General features: G+C 51.2%; 2 protein-coding genes across 2 annotated transcripts; one reads left to right on the top strand and one right to left on the bottom strand.

The window, feature by feature from the left end:
• Nucleotides 1-6,359: 6,359 nt before the first annotated feature.
• Nucleotides 6,360-9,043, top strand: Nccrp1 (NCCRP1, F-box associated domain containing). The gene is made up of 6 exons (XM_038340976.2): nucleotides 6,360-6,744; nucleotides 7,110-7,172; nucleotides 7,262-7,313; nucleotides 7,964-8,059; nucleotides 8,641-8,779; nucleotides 8,903-9,043. The coding sequence occupies exons 1-6, from the start codon at nucleotides 6,360-6,362 to the stop codon at nucleotides 9,041-9,043; spliced, it is 876 nt and encodes a 291-aa protein (XP_038196904.2).
• A 3,139-nt stretch (nucleotides 9,044-12,182) lies between these two features.
• On the bottom strand, nucleotides 12,183-12,581 carry Sycn (syncollin). Its single transcript, XM_038340975.2, has one exon. The coding sequence runs from the start codon at nucleotides 12,579-12,581 to the stop codon at nucleotides 12,183-12,185; it is 399 nt and encodes a 132-aa protein (XP_038196903.2).
• Between the last annotated feature and the right edge of the window lie 5,250 nt (nucleotides 12,582-17,831).

The following is a 17,831-nucleotide window of genomic DNA, read 5'->3' as shown; positions in this document are numbered from 1 at the left end:
GTCTCTAGACTGAGGAAGGGACAAACTGAAGACAGGCACCGAAACGTCAATAAAGCCTTGCGGACAGGAGGAGGAACATGTGCAAAGACCATAAAGTGGGGGTGAAGGTGGAGGCCTGAGCGCTAGCCAGAATAGGGGGGCACCGTGTGGATGGCCTGAGGGCTAGCCAGAATAGAGGGACATTGTGTGGACGGCCTCAAGGAGTAGTTAGGGTGAAGCTAAGTCAACTCCAGCAGGACAAAGGCCCAGGCAGCACACTGCTTCCGAACAGGGATCTTGGTTTTTTTCTCGTGGTGATGGGAATGGAACTCAGAGTGTGGAGTACAGTGGTCTACCACATGAGGAATCGGAGACCACGACCACAGTGCTACCCTGGGGGCTTGTTAGTAGTCAGCTGTTCAACCTGATGCACTGATGAACTAGGATTCCAGTCTGAGCCACCAGATCCAACTCTGTCTCAAAATAAAGTGAAAAAGACCTTGGAGGATAGCAGCAGAAGACACTAGAATCCCCCAGCGAGGTGCTGGGGTGTGGCTCAGTGGTAGAGCCCCTGCCTAGGATCCCCCAGTGAGGGGTTTGGGGTCCTGGAGCAGCCATACTGGGAGGATGTGTAACCTCTACAAGGTCATGCCTAGCAAAAGATCTTCTGGTCCCTGGCCTGATCTTGTTCCTCTTTTGGTTCTCAGCCATGGGCGAAGATCTTATATCACCCATGCTCCCCACACAGCGTCACTCAGGCCAATGGTGACTTCTGATGCCTTTGTGACTGTGAGCCAAAATAACCTTTTCTTGATGAACTAGACTAGATTTGCGGTACTTATGATACATTTTCTGTGTTCTTTTTTTTTTCTTTCTTTCTTGGGGTCTCATGTATCCCAGCGCTCTTTGTGAACTCCCTACCTGCAATCCTGCCTCTGTCTTCTGGGATATTCTCCACCATGTTCCATTGACTTCACTCCCAGGTGTGTGTTAAGTCAGCACCCTACAAGCTGAGCTTCACCCCAGTCCAGCCCTCTTAATCACAAGCTAACGTAAGCCTCCTTGGACAAATGCTTTTATTTCTATTTTTCGTCACGTGAGCAGTGGCTCATGAGGCTCACCGTTGTAGTTATTTTCTACATCCCTTTAATTAGAGTGTAGAGAAAATGACTGGATTCTTGATTATTTTGTTTCCGATCAAGATATAATTAACATGATAAATACACTCATTTAAAAAAACATCCAGATGTGGCTGGGCAATGGTGGCACACACCTTTGATACCAGCACTTGGGAAGCAGAGGCAGGCAGATCTCAGTGAGTTCGAGACCAGCCTGGTCTACAAAACGAGTTCCAGAACAGCCAGGACTGTTACACAGGGAAACCCTGCCTCAAAAAAAAAAAAAAAAAAAAAAAACACACACACACACACACACACACACACACACACACACATATATATGCTTTTGACAAATGCATATGCATATGCCCATGTGATGGCCAGAGTTAAGACAGAATTTCCCTGGCCGGGTGGCACACACCTTTAATCCCAACACACAAGAGACAGAAGCAAGTGGATCTCTGTGAGTTACAGGCTAAGCTGGTCTACACATCTAGTTCCAGGACATCCTGGGCTACATAGTTAGACTTTGTATCCCACTGCGCATGAAACGTCACTCATGCCGCTTGGCTGTAATTCCTTTAGCCTCCAATGGCTGCCAGCATGATTTCTGTGATGCTAGTTAATCTCACCTTTTCCAGGATTTTATATAAATGAAATCATGCTATAGGTGCCATTGTTTATATAAATGAAATCATGCTATAGGTGCCATTGTTTATATAAATGAAATCATGGTATAGGTGCCATTGTTTATATAAATGAAATCATGCTATAGGTGCCATTGTTTATATAAATGAAATCATGCTATAGGTACTATTGTTTTGCCTGTCTTTTATTGGTAGAGATCATTAGACTTGTCCACGCGTCCACATTCTCATGCGTTTCGGTAGTTCGTTCCTTCTATCTGCTGAGTAGAGAGAATCCCGGTGTATTGGTGTAGCAGTTAGATGAGCTCTCCGCTGCTATAACAAAATTCCTGAGACCCTCAACTTTAAAAAATGAAATGGATCTGGATGATACATCAGCAGTTGAGAGCAGTTGTTGCTTTTTCAGAGGACTGGGATTTGATTCCCAGAACCTGCAGTGCTCAGTATTGGTTCTTCAATATTGCTTGAAGATGCATTACATTTCTTTATGCTCAGAATATTTGTCTAATAATGCAGAGATGTGTTGTATTCTTTCATGTTGTATTTGTTTAACTCTAAAGCTGTGTTACTTTGCCTGCCTGAAACTCCTCATTGTTCTAATAAAGAGCTGAACATCCATCCAGTAGCTAGGTAGGAGAAAGGAATAGGTGGGGCTGGTGGGCAGAGAATAAACAGAAAGAGGAGAAGAGGGAGGAGCAAGAAAAGAAGAAGAGAAGGATGCCAGGGGACAGCCATCCAGTCAAACAACCAAGCCATGGAGTAAGAAGTAAAGAGAGACATATAGAATAGAGAAAGGTAAAAGCCCAGAGGCAAAAGGTAGAAGAGATAATTTAAGAAAATCTGACTAGAAACAACCCAACCTAAGGCTAGACATTCATAAGAAAGAATGTATTTATTTGGGAGCTGGGTGGTGGGCCCCCAAATAGTAAAAACCAAACAGCAAAAAAAAAAACCCACAGCTACATACGGGGGATTCACAACCATCTGTAGCTCCAGTTCCTGGGTTTCTGATGTCCTCTTCTGACCTCTGAGGGCACCAGACATGCATGTGGTAAATAGACGTGCATGCAGACAAACATATACACATAAAATAAATAAGAGAGCAGAGGGGCTGGAAAGATGGTTCAGCGGTTAAGAGCACTGACTGTTCTTTCAGAGGACCTGAGTTCAATTACCAGCAACCACATGGTGGCTCACAACCCTCTGTAATGAGATCTGGCGCCCTCATCTGGCCTGCAGGCATACATGGAGGCAGATTGTTGTGTACATAATAAATAAAATCTTTTTTTTAAAAAAAATAAGAGAGCAGATCTCTGAGTTCAAAGCCAACCTGGTCTGCACAGTGTGTCCTAGGCCAACCAGTGTAGTAAGGACACTGTACACAATACTTTTTTCAATATTTTTTTAATATTTATTTATTATGTATACTGTGTTATGCCTGCAGGCCAGAAGGGGACACCAGATCTCATTACAGATGGTTGTGAGCCACCATGTGGTTGCTGGGAATTGAACTCAGGACCTCCAGAAGAGCAGCCAGTGCTCTTAACCATTGAGCCATCTCTCCAGCCCTGTACACAATACTTTTTGTTTGTTTCTTGAGACAGGGTTTTTCTGTATAGCAGAACTGTCCTAGAACTCACTCTGTAGACCAGGCTGGCCTCGAACTCACAGAGATCGCCTGCTTCTGCCTCCCGAGTGCTGGGATTAAAGGTGTGCGCCACCTCTGTCTGGCTAAACTTGTAAAGAGAAAATGTTTAATTTGGTTCACAGCTTCAGAGGTCTTGTTTCACCTCTGACCTCGTTGCTTCTGGTCACTGTGAGGACTCGCAGTGGAGCCAAGCCACCATCACATGGTGGTCAGGAAGTGAAGGAACCACATGGAGAGAGGTAGGAGTCCCTTGTCGCCCTACTGGTTCCCATCTCTAGAAGGTCTCATCACCTTCTGACAGTGCCACGTTGGAGAGCATGCCCGTGTGTTAACATGGTCCGTGGTGAGCACCCAGACACCAGTTACATCCCGAGTGTTAATCCAGGTATGTGTGCACGAGCCGTTCCAATGCGGGGCTGCCACGACCACCGTGTGAGCCTCTGCGTGAGCATGTGCTCTAAGTGCTCTTAGCTAAATGCCACACCGGGGACATTCCTGACCTTCCAGTGGCCAGAGAAGAAGCTGGAGACTTAGCACTGGGACCCACTTTCTCTGATAGAGCTAAAGCTACACACCCTGAGTCCCCATCATCAGGCAAACCCTGAGGCTCTAGGGCCCAGCCAGATTCCTGTGATGGGACAAGGAAGCTCCCTGTGAATCAGATATACCCCAGGGCTTGGGGGCCACTAAGCATGGAAGCACAGACAAGAAGGAAAGAAAAAGCCTAAGATAGCTCCATGGGAGAGCCCCTGCCCAGAATCCACCAGAGACGGACTGGGGTGTGGCTCAGTGGTAGAGCCCCTGCCTAGAATCCCACAGTGAGGGGCTGGAGGTGTGGCTGGGGCAGAATCTGGGTGAATATTCACAGAGCCCAACACAAAGAAACAATTCAGCACACTCCACAGGCCATCTGACAGCCCAGCACCATAGCTGGGAATTGAAGGGCAGCCTGAACTCCTTAAGAATATATTCTCAAAGAAAACAAACAAATAAAATACATCAAAGTAGGACAGGGGCATATTAGTTTCGGCCAGAGGGAGGGGGTGGGTAAGGATAATGGGGGATAAGATAATCAAAGTACATTTTTAAAATCGTATCTGTTTATGTGTGTATGAATTAGGGAAGAATAAATATATTTTTTAAAAAAACAGAAAGCCTCTGTAGTCCTGGGCTTCTTCCTCCAGGTTCCTGCAGGATGTAGCCACGCCTTGCCCTGGATTCTGGCCCCACTCATCAGGCTTCCCTCCCACCCATCGTGACAGGCTTGAGGTAGGCGGGTGGAAGTGTAGCTGGGACAGGAGCACGGGCCGGGGTGGCCCCAGGAGTGCGTGCAGTCTTGGGTGTGCCGTGGGCTCATCCGCTGAGGTGTGGTACCTGGAAGGTGTGTTTGTCACCTCAGCCCTCCTAGGGCCTGGTGACTTCCCAGCCCTTCAGTGTGGTCCACAGCCAACAGCCTCCTGCCTCAGCTCCCTGAGCTGTGCCTGCGCTTTATCACGGGCTCTTGCTGCTGCGCGGGGCTCTCATAAAGGTGAATGGGTCTAAGTCAAAGAACTCTAATAACTATAATATCAACAGCTACCATCGGCTGAAGTCCTCATCACTGTGAGCTGTGTTTCTTGATTCAAATCTGAGCACACCTGAGACTTCCTGCACGTCTGTCCCACTTGCCGTGTTCCTGCTGGGCAATCTCGAATGAGTCACTAGACCTTTCTGTGTCTCTGTTTCTTCATTGGCAAAATGGGTGGAATGACAGGGTGGACTCTTTCTAAGGTGGATGAGGAGACAGGATGGCTTACCCCATTTCCGGGCTGGAAACAATGAGAGCAAGGCAGGCATCACAACTGGAGCGTGAACACCCCTGAGCGTGAGCACCACTCCAGGAGTTGGAGGCTCTGAGTTCTGAGTCTGAGGAAGGACAGGGAGTGTGGAAGTGAGCGTGGGTCTAGCCGGGGAGTATGGGATAGCAATGGCAGCACACACAGGGCATGTGGCACAAGCTTGTGTAACAACATCATTTGGGCGGTAGAAGCAGGACGATCAGGCCAGCCTGGACTACATATAGACTTTGTCTATAAAACACGAAAGCCTCTAAACAACAGCAAAATAACCAAGAAGCCAGTAGTAGCTCGCCCAGGGCTGTCCGGGTGAGATCTGGGCTGGGGGCTTCAGACCCCAGATCTGCTTACAAACTGCCCATCATCTCATTGCTCCTCCTCTTTGTTACTGAAATGGGTTTAAGGCACCTTTCTGGCACCAAAGTTCCCGGCAAGGGATCATCTCCACTCAGAGCTAACCAGACCGGGGTGGGGATGGGCCACAGGCAGGAAGTGGCCTTGGGTATCTGGCCCTACAGGTTCCTCACGCCCCAAAGTCCTGCCTCCTCGGTGCCCCATTCTTCCTGGGGGAGGAGGCAGGGAGGGACAGTCACCCAGAGTAGCCCAGTCAGGGGCTACCGCCTCCAGGCTCCATGGGTCGCCCACCTCTGGCATCCCTGCTTCCGGCCTCACCCTGACCTATTTTGCTTTTCGGAATAACAAAAATGTCTGAGTACCTGAGAAGTGTCTCAGGAGAGGTGAAGACGTGCCAGAGGCTAGACCCCTGCCCATTCCCAGCCCCACATGGGATTAGCTTTAACTGGCTTCAGTCCTGCCGGGTCATTAGAGAGCCTGACTTAGCCCCAGGCACCAGGGAAGGTCCTCAGCTGGCCTTGGGGAAACTGGGGCAGAGGAGTGAGAAGCTGAGGGGGCAGAGACTGAACCCCTTCTGAGGGAGGAGGACTGGAGCCTGGACTCCTGGGTCTGAGGGAGAACAGCTGGCGTCTGAACCCCTGGATCTGAGGAGCAAGGCTGTGAGCCTGGAACGCTAGGTTAGGAGGAGGAGGACTTCGCAAACTGAGCTCTTAGTCTGAGGGAGGAGGGCCCCCGGGGTTCGGATCCTTCCCCTAACACACCCTCTCTTAAATGCCTGATGACTTGTCCCACCCCTCCACCCCCAGTTAACCTGGATCCTAGGAACCCCGACCCAGTCACCCAAACCTTAGGGTTAGAGAAGACACAGGACAGAGACACGCTCAGCGGCAGGATGGAAGCTGAGGGGTCCCAGAACTCCGAGGAGCTGCCACCGCCTGCACAGTCTCCACCACCACCGCCGTCCCCAAAATCTCCCTTGTCCCCGGAGACTCCTGAGCTCCCAGAGCCCAAGGCGCCCACCGAGGTCGAAGCCAGGCAGCTGCTGCTGGAAGAATGGGGACCCCTGAGCGGGAAGCTGGAGCTGCCACCGAGCCTCAGCTGGAGGCTGCTGTTTCTGGAGCGGCCGCTCTACCGCAACTTGCTCAGCTCACCCAACCCCGAAGGTGGGGACGCAGCTGGGGACATCTGGCGCGCTGCTCAGACCCTCGGTCTCTTCATCTTCTTCTGTGGTTCCTCGTCTGTCACTGCACGTCTGTGTTTCCGTATCTCTATCCTACTCTGCATATGGTCTCGGTGCGTGTCTCACCCTGTCTGTCTCTCTCCCTCGCCTCCGTCTGTGTTTCGGTCCTTTTCTCTAGATTTCTTCTGGAGCTCCAGAGACTCACCATAACCGCCCACCGGCCTCCTTAGTCCCTGCTAGGCTGGTCTAGCCCGGCTTGGGTTCCTGCCCTTCCAGTCTAGCTCCAGGGGAAGGAAGACGGGAGGAGGCAGGCACTGACCTAAGGCTCGGTTCTCCTTTGTGATTCAGGCATTAATATCTACCAGCCGGCGCCCCCTACGGGTCCCACGCGGAAGCCCCTGACTGACCTGGGTAAGCGATGGGGGTTCTGTCAGAGAGGATGGCGCCCCTCAAGGAATGATGTCTCACCAACCAACGCTTTTTTCCTCCCCGCCGGCCAGGTAATTTCCGCGGATGGTACATTACTACTGAGAACCTGCAGGGGCCCCTCAGGTGAGTTGCCACAGGGGTGGGGGTGGGGTGGAATTCCACCTTCCCTTCTCCAGCCTTCTTTGCTGTTCTCCTGCAGAAGAACCTCTCTTTCTTGCTCTGGTGAGAGGGTTAGTCATAACAGAATCCCTATTAAACATGCAACATAGGCACCCAAGAAGTCTGGCCAGCACACAGTAGGTGTTTGATAAAACTTACTCTTATCCTCTTTCCCTGGGAGAGAGTGACCTGGGTCCTCTACTGACCACAGTCCAGCTCCTGTATGGTGAATTCTAGGCAGGGGCTCTACCACTGAGCCACACTCCAGCCCCTCACTGGAGGATTCTAGGCAGAGGCTCTACCACTGAGTCACACCCCAAGCCCCTCACTGGGGGATTCCAGGCAGGGGCTCTACTACTGAGGACCTCTAGTCCTCTCTTTACTTCTTATTTTAAGATAAGGTAACACTAAGTGTCAGTTCTCTTCTGGAGCAGAGGGCTTGTGTACATTGTCCTCCAGGGTCTCCTAGGGACCAAGACTTCAGGTCCTCATGAATGGAGGTGGAAGGAAGGAGTCGGGCGATTCTCCTGCTGTCACTAGAGCCCTGTGATCATGCATCCTGTTCCCTGGGAGACCTCAGGCCCAGTCCCATTTCCTCTCTTGCTCCTCTGCAGCTGGACCGTGAAGGAGCAATGTGTGAACCTGCTGGCCAAGAAGCTTTGGGAAGAACTGCTGGACGATGAACAGCCTGATATCACCATCATGGACTGGTGAGCCCCGCCCACCTGACTGCCCCGCCCTGCCTGGCTGCCCCGCCCACCTGACTGTCCCGCCCTGCCTGGCTGCCTGATCATGGCTGTCCCAGGCTTCCCAGAGCTCAGGCTTTCCTGTCCCCTTGACATTGTGTTCCTCCGGGTCCTGCCTCCTCTGGCCCTTTGTTACAGCCTTTGTTTCTTTCAGAAGTCAATTGGGTGGGGTCCCTCTGGGCCAGGCTGTTCTTTTACCCGCTGAAGACTGTGCCCCTCTGTGATTCCAAGATTCCCTCTCTTCTTGTTAAGGGGCAGTTTCTCACAGCTCCACCTGGATGCCTACCCCAGTTATACGAAGGGCCATCCGCCATCCGCTTTTGCTCCAATGCCCTGCGTTTCCCACCCCATCCCTAACCTCCACTACACCCTCTTCTTGCTCTTCCCCCTGCCTGTACCCCACTTCACCTTGATTTCTGCCTGCTCCTCCCCATTTACATGTGTAGTGTCACTTTTGGTGACGTGTCTACTCCCCCACTGGACCGGGGCTTGGGGCTGAGATGATGGGATAGCTGCATGGCGGTGAAAGCCTGACCCTCCTCCAGGTTCGAGGACAGCCGCCTGGACCAGTGTGTTTATGAGCTGCACGTCTGGTTGCTAGCAGCTGACCGCCGCACTGTCATTGCCCAGCACCACGTGGCCCCTCGGACCAATGGGAGAGGCCCCCCTGGCCGTTGGGTTCAGGTGAGATGCCAACAGGTCGTGCCCACACAGGTGTTCTTTCCCAAGACCTTGGGCAGAAGGAGGAGGGACACCAGGCTGTGGCCACCTTGCTGAGACTTTCTTCCTAACCCTGGGCTGCCACAGGTGTCCCACGTCTTCCGCCAGTACGGTCCCGGAGTGCGCTATGTCCACTTCCAGCACAAGGCCAAGAACCGCATGGAGGCTGGCGGGCTGCGGAGGACAAGGGTGACCGACTCCTCAGTGTCTGTGCAGCTCCGGGAGTGACTACTGACCGGCTTGCCAAGTCTATCATGACCCTTGGAAGTACTGGTGTTTGTCACCTCTGAGCCCTTAGCATTTCCATGATGCTACTGCTTTCTGTCCCCTCCCTATGTGTGTGCATAGCCAAAAATCTGACTCCCTGGTCACCTCTGACACCTCCTTACCTCCCTGACCCCTGTTCACCCTGACTCCTCCTTACCTCCCTGACCCCTCTTCACCCCAACCCTGTTCACCTCTGACCCCTCCTTACCTCCTGATTCCTACTCGCCCTGACCCCTCCTTACTTCCCTAAACCCTGTTCACCCCTCACTCTTCTTCACCCCCTGACCTCTCCCCTCATCCTCGCCCCCTCCTAACCTGACCCCTCACCTCACCTCCCTGACGCCTTCTCATCCTTTGTACCCTTGCTACCCTCCAGGACGCTCAACCCTTGTCTCCTTCACCCCATGGCCCTACTTTGCTCCCTTCCCTCCCCTGGCTCCCCCCTAACAATTTCTCTAGCAAGGTCTCTCAGATCTTGCTTGACCCCAGGATCTCTTTGATGTCTCCAACATCTCCTGGATGTGCCGCTAAGCTGAGGTTGCTCCTTGCAAACCCACTGCCTTTCTCCTAGCAGGCATTCAATAAACCGTCCCTGAGTGGCTCTAAGAACACATGTGCTCAGAGAGCCTGAGTACCTGTCCATCTTCACTCCTTAGAGCCTCCCTCAGTCCACAGCTCACCCGCTCAACAGATCCTTGACTTCTGAGCACTTCTCTGACCTCTGGAACTTTGACAGTGAACTCTGACCTCTTTTGCAGCACTTAGAATCGACCTCAGGTTCTTTGGTGTATTCTGGATGGGCTCTCTACCACTGAAATGCATCCCTAGAGCTCTTTTTACATATTAAGATTCTGAGACAGGATCTAGCTAAGTGGCTCAAATTGGTTTCGATTTTCAATCCTCTGCCTCAGTCTCTCGAGTAGCTGAGGCTAGAGGTCTGCAGCACAGGGCCTAGCCTGACCTCTATTTTCTTTCCACCTTATGGGTCTTGGGGGTCGAACTCAGTTCATCAGGATTGGTAACAAACCCCTTTACCTGCTGATCCAACTCATAGCCTGAGAGCCGATCCTTTTTCTATCCCGCAGTGTGTGCTCCTGAAGGATTCCCACTTACCCATTCTCCCTCATCTCTTAACTCTTAGACTCTCCCCAAATCTGAGACCTGTCTCCAGATCCTCCTAGATTCATTCTGGCAGAGTTGTTCCCATATATCTCTGCTCAGGATACTGTGTACCCAGAAGCCTCAGAGCCACCCAAACCAGACAGCCATTAAGAGCCCTCATGCATGGGGCAAAGGTGAAGCAGAGATCACAACCTGAACAGAAAAATTTGAACTAAAGTGTCTTCCATGTGTCAGATGGAGAACATTAACTGTAATTAACAACCCAGAGTCAAGCCTGTAATCTCAGCAACTAAGGAGTTAAAAGATAGTCTGTGCAATTTAGTAAGACCCTGTCACAAATTAAAAGTAAAGAGAGGACTAGGAGTATGGCTCAGTGGTGGAGCCCCTGCCTAGAATCCCCCAGTGAGGGGCTGGGGTGTGGCTCAGTGGTAGAGCCCCTGCCTAGAATCCCCCAGTGAGGGACTGGGGTGTGGCTCAGTGGCAGAGCCCCTGCCTAGAATCCCCCAGTGAGAGGCTGGGGTGTGGCTCAGTGGTAGAGCCCCTGCCTAGAATCCCCCAGTGAGGGGCTGGGGGCATGGCTCAGTGGTAGAGCCCCTGCCTAGAATCCCTCGGTAAGGGCCTGGGTGCATAGTTCAGTGGTAGAGCCCCTGCTACCATGTGCAAAGCCTTGGGTTCCATCCCCGACATCTAAATAAATACAGACAAAACGACAATAACAACAGCAACAGAAATCAAAGACTACCACATCACCTAACACACCATGGCTCTAGCCTGGCATAAGGTCCTAGAATAACCCCTGAATGGTGAGGGTCTGTAAGCTCCCTGGGAGGTTGAGGGATAATTACCTGAAGTAAATAGTGTTTAAATATAGACAGTAGATAGCATTGCCCTCCCTTGCCACTTGGGTGTCTTTGTTCAACCCTAACCCAAAGTCGGAATCTAAGTCTGTGTCCGAAGGCTGACCCAGACCTGATCATTCTGTTCTCCCTTGTTCACCCTGGCCTGGGTGGATTTGGGTCTCAAACACAAGCAAAGGCACATGGGGTAACTTCTCAAAGGCTGTATTACAGAGCAGCTGTGATAGCAGGCAGCAGGGCCATCTGGTCTCCTGGCTCTTGGGGCCACAGCAATTCCCAAGGTCAGGCAGGGCTGGCTCAGCACTCTGGGAACTGAAGATCACAGGCCCTCAGGCATCAAGAACACCTGTAACAGAAACAGGAATTCTCAACAGGGGTGCCAGGGCACAGAGCTGCCCCATGGTGGAAGGGGAGGGGCTTGTGGCTCTGGAGCTTGGGGGCCTGGCCTGGGAGGGCTTGGGGGCTGGTGAGTATTTTGAGGAGTTCGGCCGGGCTGCTTTGGAATGGTTCTACAGTGAGATAGAGGATACCTGAGGTCTATGGGATTTGGGGATGATTACTGGACTTGGGGATCCCCAAGACTGGGTCTTGGAGGTCTGGAAATGGTTTCTGGGTTTGAGGCTGATCTAGACAGAGGGGAGGGCTGGGGGGTGGACATTTAGGCTAGATTGAGTTTTCGAGACTTGGGCCTGGGGTCTTGAGGTCTGAGAGGATTCTGAAGATTGTGAGTTGGGTCTAGGGTGCACTTTCAAATGCAATGAGGGGAGGTGAGTTCGAATCTAGAACACGGAAGAAACCAATAAACTCCTCATTCTCAGGTCAGGAAATCTCACGCAGGCACAGAATAGAGTGCACTACCAAGCCCAAGTGGAGTGGAGTGCAGCTTCCTAGTCCGGGGAGCCCAGAGTTTGTCTGAGAGACTCAGGGGCCGAGGGCCGTAGATGGAAGATAAGATGCCCACCAGTCTAGGGGTACACCCGGAGATAGGAACAGTTTCTAGAGGAAATCTACCTTTCTTAATATTAGTCGGGGTCGGGGCTGGGGGCGGGGTGTCTCTGGATTCTGCGTGAGCCTTGGGCTTGGGTGGCGGGGCTGGGTAGGGGTTCGGGGTGTCCCAGGACTCACTTGCAGTAGAGGCCAGAGATGGCGTCGGACCAGTCTCCGAAGAGGCCTCTACGGTACTCTTCCAGGCGTGGGTAGCTGCCCGCAGAGAACTTGCGCGACTTGCCGCGTTTGCCAGGCTGAGACCACACAGTGAGCTCGCAGCGCTGGCCCACTACCAGAGATGATGCCCTGTTGGTCCAGTCCGAGGGCAGATAGGGCAGGTCGGTTCCAGGCTCCAGGGACAGCTCTGCCCCCTGGCAGCAATTGTCATAGTAGGCATCACTCTTGTCGTAGATCTTGGCGCACGTGCGCGTCCCATCGTCCTGCTTCAGGCTTGCGGGCAACGGGCAGGCGCCGCGGGCACCTGGGATGGCCACCAGGGCCAGAGCCAGCAACAACGGGCACAGCGGGGACATGGCGACAATGGGCCACCGGAGATCTGCGGTGCATTTATGCATCTGACCATGGGAAGAGAGAAGCTGCTAACGACTGCGGAGGAAAGAGGACACGCCCCCTGCCTTAGGAGCCAGAGATCTCGCTGGTCAGCGTGGAAAACCCCACAACCCTGAATAATAAACACAAGGTGGAAGTGAGACCCTAATATCTCAGAGTCTGACTAGTCAAACACCATTATAAAAACAGTCAAGGGGCTGGAGATGCGGCTGGGAGGGCTTGCCTAGCATCCAGGAAGCCTTGGGTTTGATTCTTCCTACCTTCACAGTGCTGCTGCAGTGGTGCCCGCACTGGGGAGGTAGGAGCAGGGGGATCAGGAGTTCAGGGTCATCCTGGGTTGCAAAGCAAATTGGAGGCTACCCTGGGATGTATTCCAGATTCTGGGTGAGTAGCAGAGATAGAGATAGATACATGGATGGACAGACAGACAGACAGACAGACAGACAGACAGACAGACAGATAGATAGATAGATGGGAAGGAAGGAGATGACTCAGAGGTTCAGAACCTTATAGAGGACCCTGAAACAGGGGATTCATCACTCCTGCACACTGCACTCACAAGCACACATTCCCACAGAGACACACGTGCATACATGCAATTAAAAATAAATATTTTAAAATGGGAAATGTGAGGGCTGGAGAGATGTCTCAGCAGGAAAACCTGTGTTTGGAGTCCCTACCACCCATGGAAAAAGTCTAATGTAATCCCAGCATGGCAGAGGACAGAGACAGGAGGATGACTGGGGCTTGCTGACTGACACCCTAGCTCCAGGTTCAGCGAGAGACCCTGTCTCCAGAATAAGTTGGTGATAGAGCAGGGATAATCCATATCCTCTGGTCTCTGTGTACACATGCACACTGATGTATACACTCCACTCGTGTGTGCATATACCACAGTCATACACACAGGGGAGAGAGAGAGAGAGAGAGAGAGAAAGAGAGAGAGAGAGAGAGAGAGAGAGAGAGAGAGAGAGAGAGAGAGAGAGAGAGAGAGAGAGAGAGGTTGCTGAAAATGGTGCCGCAGACCTCTAACTCCAACACCAAGGAGTGAGAGCTCTGGGCCAACCTGGGCTACAGACTGAAGAAGCCAAGGGGCTTGGCATGTTAACTAAAAGAATAGTACAGTTAATTGAAAAGGGCTCTCAGCCTTGCACAGGAATTGTTGGACTGGATAGATGTGTTCTCGGAACACTTTGCAAATTTCTGCATGGTGGGGCTGGGTTGCCACACTCTGGCAATAGCCTCCTCTTTCCTCAGTCCTGCTTCCAGGCTAAAGCGCAGGCCCGAGGAGAGGGAGGGGACAGGGCCTCCCACCCTCACCCTATACTTCAAGAGCTGGAGATTAGGAGTGTGGTTCTGTGTGTGGAACCCACAGCCTCAGGGAAGCTACACTCCAGCCATGCCAGGAGGCTTTCCTTTCCTCCTCCTCCTCTTCCTCCTCCTCCTCCTCCTCCTCTTTGTCTTCCTTGTCTTTCTTCTCTTCCTCCTCCTCTTTTAGTTTTCTGAGGTGGGATCTTATATACAGCTGGCCTTAAACTTACAGCCATCCTCCTGCCTCCGCCTCCCCAGTGCTGCATCACAAAGACGCACCACCACGCCTCACAGTTTGATCACCTGTGAAATGGGCCGTATTATTTTCTACAACTGTCACACTGTAAAGATGACAATGGATGATTGACAGTGTGTCTTAGTGCCTGAGATGGAAGCCAGCGAGGGAGGGCGAGCCTAGCCTGTGTGGGGAGCTCCTCTCTCACACCACCAATATGAAAAGAAAATCTGGGATCTGAGAAGGTGGTTCTCTCATGAGGACCTGAGTTCGGATCCCAGCACCAATGTAAAAAGCCAGGTGTGCAAGTGCAGCTGTGACCGAGTGCTGAGGAAGCAGACGGGCGGAGCCCAGGGCTCTCAGGAGGCACTCAAACTGCACTGGTCATCTCCAGGGGCCAGAAAGACTCTGTCTCAAAAGTCAATGGACAGGGCTGGATGAAGTTAAGAGCACTGGCTGCTCTTCCAGAGGACCTGGGTTCAAGTCCCAGCCCCTACCTGATGCCTGTAACTCTAGTTCCATTGGACCCAACACCCTCTTCTGGTTTTCATGGGCACCAGATACACATGTGGTGCACCTACACACGTAGACCCAAATGATTTCAACTACTTCAGACTAGGAGTGGAGAGTTGAGAGGGGTGGCACACGCCTTTAATCCCAGCAAGCAGGAGGCAGGGACAGGTGGGTCTCTGTGAGCTCAAGGCCAGCCTGGTCTGTGGAGTGAGTTCCAGGACAGTCAGGGCTACACAGAGGAACCCTCTCTCAGAGAGGGGGGAGTAAAGAGTGATTGAGAAAGGCACCTGATGAGACCCTCAGGTCTTTACATGTACATATGCACGTGTGCAAATACATGAACACACACACACATACACACACACCAAATATCCATAAATGTACACACGAAACAGAAAGTACGAAGGTTGCCAAGATGGTCCCGCGGGTAAAGATGTTGCCACGCAGGCTTGACAACCTGAGTTCGGTACACAGAAGCGGGAGGAGAACACTAACTCCACAACATTCTCCTGTGACCTCTGTGCACACACACCCAACCATCATGCACATGCACACAGTATTAATAAATATAACTTAAAAGTTAAAGTATCTAGTAGGGATTGCCTAGGGAGTCAGATTGCCTGGAACCAAACCCCGACTCATTCATGGCCCTGCCCCTCACAGTAGTGGGACCTGTTTCACAGTGCTAGTGCAACACAGTGCTAGTGCAAGGAATAAGTGTGAGCATCGCATGAGAGCAACAGGAGTCGCTGCTGTATTCTCCTGTGCCTGCCTCCCAAGTACTGAGATGACATGCACACGTCACCATGACCCCTGTCCTCACGCTTGCAAGGCAAACATTTTACCCACTGAGCCATCTCTGCAGCCTGGAGCTTAAACCAGGGCTCGGCGAACGCTTGCTGAGTGACTTTGGGCAGGTGCACTTATCTTTCTGAGCTTTGGTTTCTTCTTGTCCTCAGTGGGAACACTGATAATAAGACTAATCGATAATGTCATTTATGATGAACCTAACTGACTATAAACAATCCACATCATTGATATATATATATATATATATATATTGCAAATATCTAATAGAAACATCAGGTGAGCATGAAATTGTATATATAAAAGTGCAGAACCTAAAGCCTGGAACCTTCTGGTTCAGCTGGAATGTCACCACTATCTTCAGCAAGATTCTGAGACCTTCACCCTGCCCCAGATTAGTTCCAGTTCTTTGTCCCTCTTTCCAGTCTCGTGATTCATGAAATCTAATCTCCATCTGCTACCTTCCCAGAAAGCTTCTTGAACTTCAGGGTCAGCGAGGCCCAACTCTTCGTCCATGGGCATGGAGCCATAGATACCAAAGTGTGGTGCTGTCACCTACAGCTGCATACGACCAGGAGGGTCCTAGGAAGTAGGAGGCTGCTTGTTTGTTCCCGGCTGCTCAGCCCCAAAATAACTACACAGAAGCTGTATTAATAAAATCACTGCTTGGCCTATTAGCTCTAGCTTCTTATTGGCTAGCTCTTACATCTTAATTTAACCCATTTTATTAATCTATGTATCGCCACGTGACTGTGGCTTACTGGTAAGGTTCTCTCCAGCTTCTGTTTTTTTTCTGATGGAGCTACATGGCTTCTCTTCACTCTGCCTTTCTCCCAGCATTCAGTTTAGTTTTTCCCACCTAGCTCTCTTCTGTCCTATCACAGGCCAAAGCAGATTTTTTATTCATTAACCAATGAAAGCATCACATATACAGAAGGACGTCCCACACCAGAAAGAGACAAGAATGTGATTCACACCACACAGCATCATCATAGAAAGTACAGAACAGGACATGGGCACAGCACCCCCACCCAACACACATGTAGGTAGAGGAACAGATGCTGGTCATCTAGTTTCTGGTGCTTTTGCTGTTTTGTTTTTGTGATGTATAGGGTCACAGATGTGTTAGGCAAACATTCTACCACTGAGCCACACCCCCAGCCCCTCACTGGAGGATTCTAGGCAGGGACTCTACCACTGAGCCACACCCCAGCCCCTCACTGGGGGACTCTAAGGCTACCCTGAGTGTAGTGTGGCAAACACAGGTTTAATACACAGGCCTAGAGATAAACAGCCACCAACTTCCTGGTCCCAGTGCAATCAGGGCACTATGACCAGCAAGGTCCACTCTTTGCTCTCTCCAGACCCACATTCCACAAAGTTATCAGGCCTGCATATCCCCAAGTACACATCCCACTGGTTCATGTATGCACATGCTCAGTATCTCCAATCGGGAACCATTCTCCTCACTGTGCTACTTACTGCATGTTCACAGACACTAGCGAAGTGTAGAAGAATAAACATCTTTTCACACGGCGTCTCCCTGAGGAAGAATGCAAGAATGCTTTGCCCTTGGGGAATCTATGAGCCTCCGAGAGAGCCAGACGGCAAATCGATAATTCGGTCACTGTGTGAGCCGGGGTCTAACAAGCACGTCGCAAAGGATTCTGGGAACGCGGTGACAAGAAAGGCTGGCTTTCTTCTTTTTTCGCTTTTTTAAAATTTCCAGCGATACGTTTTGATTAGTAAAAGAATTCCTCTCTTTAGATCTCACAACCTTGCCTTGACCTTTATCCAGCAGCCCAGAAAAAAAGGAGATTGCTGCTCATGTGAAATCACCCCTGGGAGAAAAAGGAATATGTCTTGTTCAGAGTAATCACCAGACGTGAATACCGTTATGGATGGCACTGCGTTTGAATGACAAAGCTGGCCCGGAGAGATGGCTCAATGAGTGACAAGTCGGAGAACTTAAGTCCAATTCCTGGAACCCACGTATGGCAGAAGGAGAGAACCAATGTCTAAAGCTGGCCCCTGACATCCCCATGCATGCCATGGCATGTGTGCTCCCATGCACAGACACATACACACACAGAAAAACCCTGTCTCAAAGCGGGTGGAGCACTAGAGAGATGGCTCAGAGGCTAAAAGCACCTGGGTTCAGTTCCCAGTCTCCACATGACAACTCACCGCATCTCTAACTGTAGTTCCAGGGGATTCGATCCACTCTGTGGGCACTGCACGGATGTGGTGTACAGACCTACACACAGGCAAAGCACCCACACACATAAAACAGAGAGTAAGGAAAGGGGTTGGCTTTATACGGCTTTCTGTTTTTGTTTTTCAAGAC

Source organism: Arvicola amphibius, chromosome 8 (genome assembly GCF_903992535.2).
Source record: "Arvicola amphibius chromosome 8, mArvAmp1.2, whole genome shotgun sequence".
In the NCBI taxonomy this organism is placed as follows: domain Eukaryota; kingdom Metazoa; phylum Chordata; class Mammalia; order Rodentia; family Cricetidae; genus Arvicola; species Arvicola amphibius.
This window is presented reverse-complemented; position numbering and strand designations above follow the sequence as displayed.

Bases quoted from the DNA above. Each gene is read 5' to 3' on its own strand.
- Nccrp1 (XM_038340976.2), top strand. From the start codon at position 6,360: ATGACTTGTCCCACCCCTCCACCCCCAGTTAACCTGGATCCTAGGAAC. The intron at 8,060-8,640 runs GTGAGCCCCGCC...ACCCTCCTCCAG, and splicing joins GATATCACCATCATGGACTG to GTTCGAGGACAGCCGCCTGG. The intron at 8,780-8,902 runs GTGAGATGCCAA...GGGCTGCCACAG, and splicing joins CCCCTGGCCGTTGGGTTCAG to GTGTCCCACGTCTTCCGCCA.
- Sycn (XM_038340975.2), bottom strand. From the start codon at position 12,581: ATGTCCCCGCTGTGCCCGTTGTTGCTGGCTCTGGCCCTGGTGGCCATC.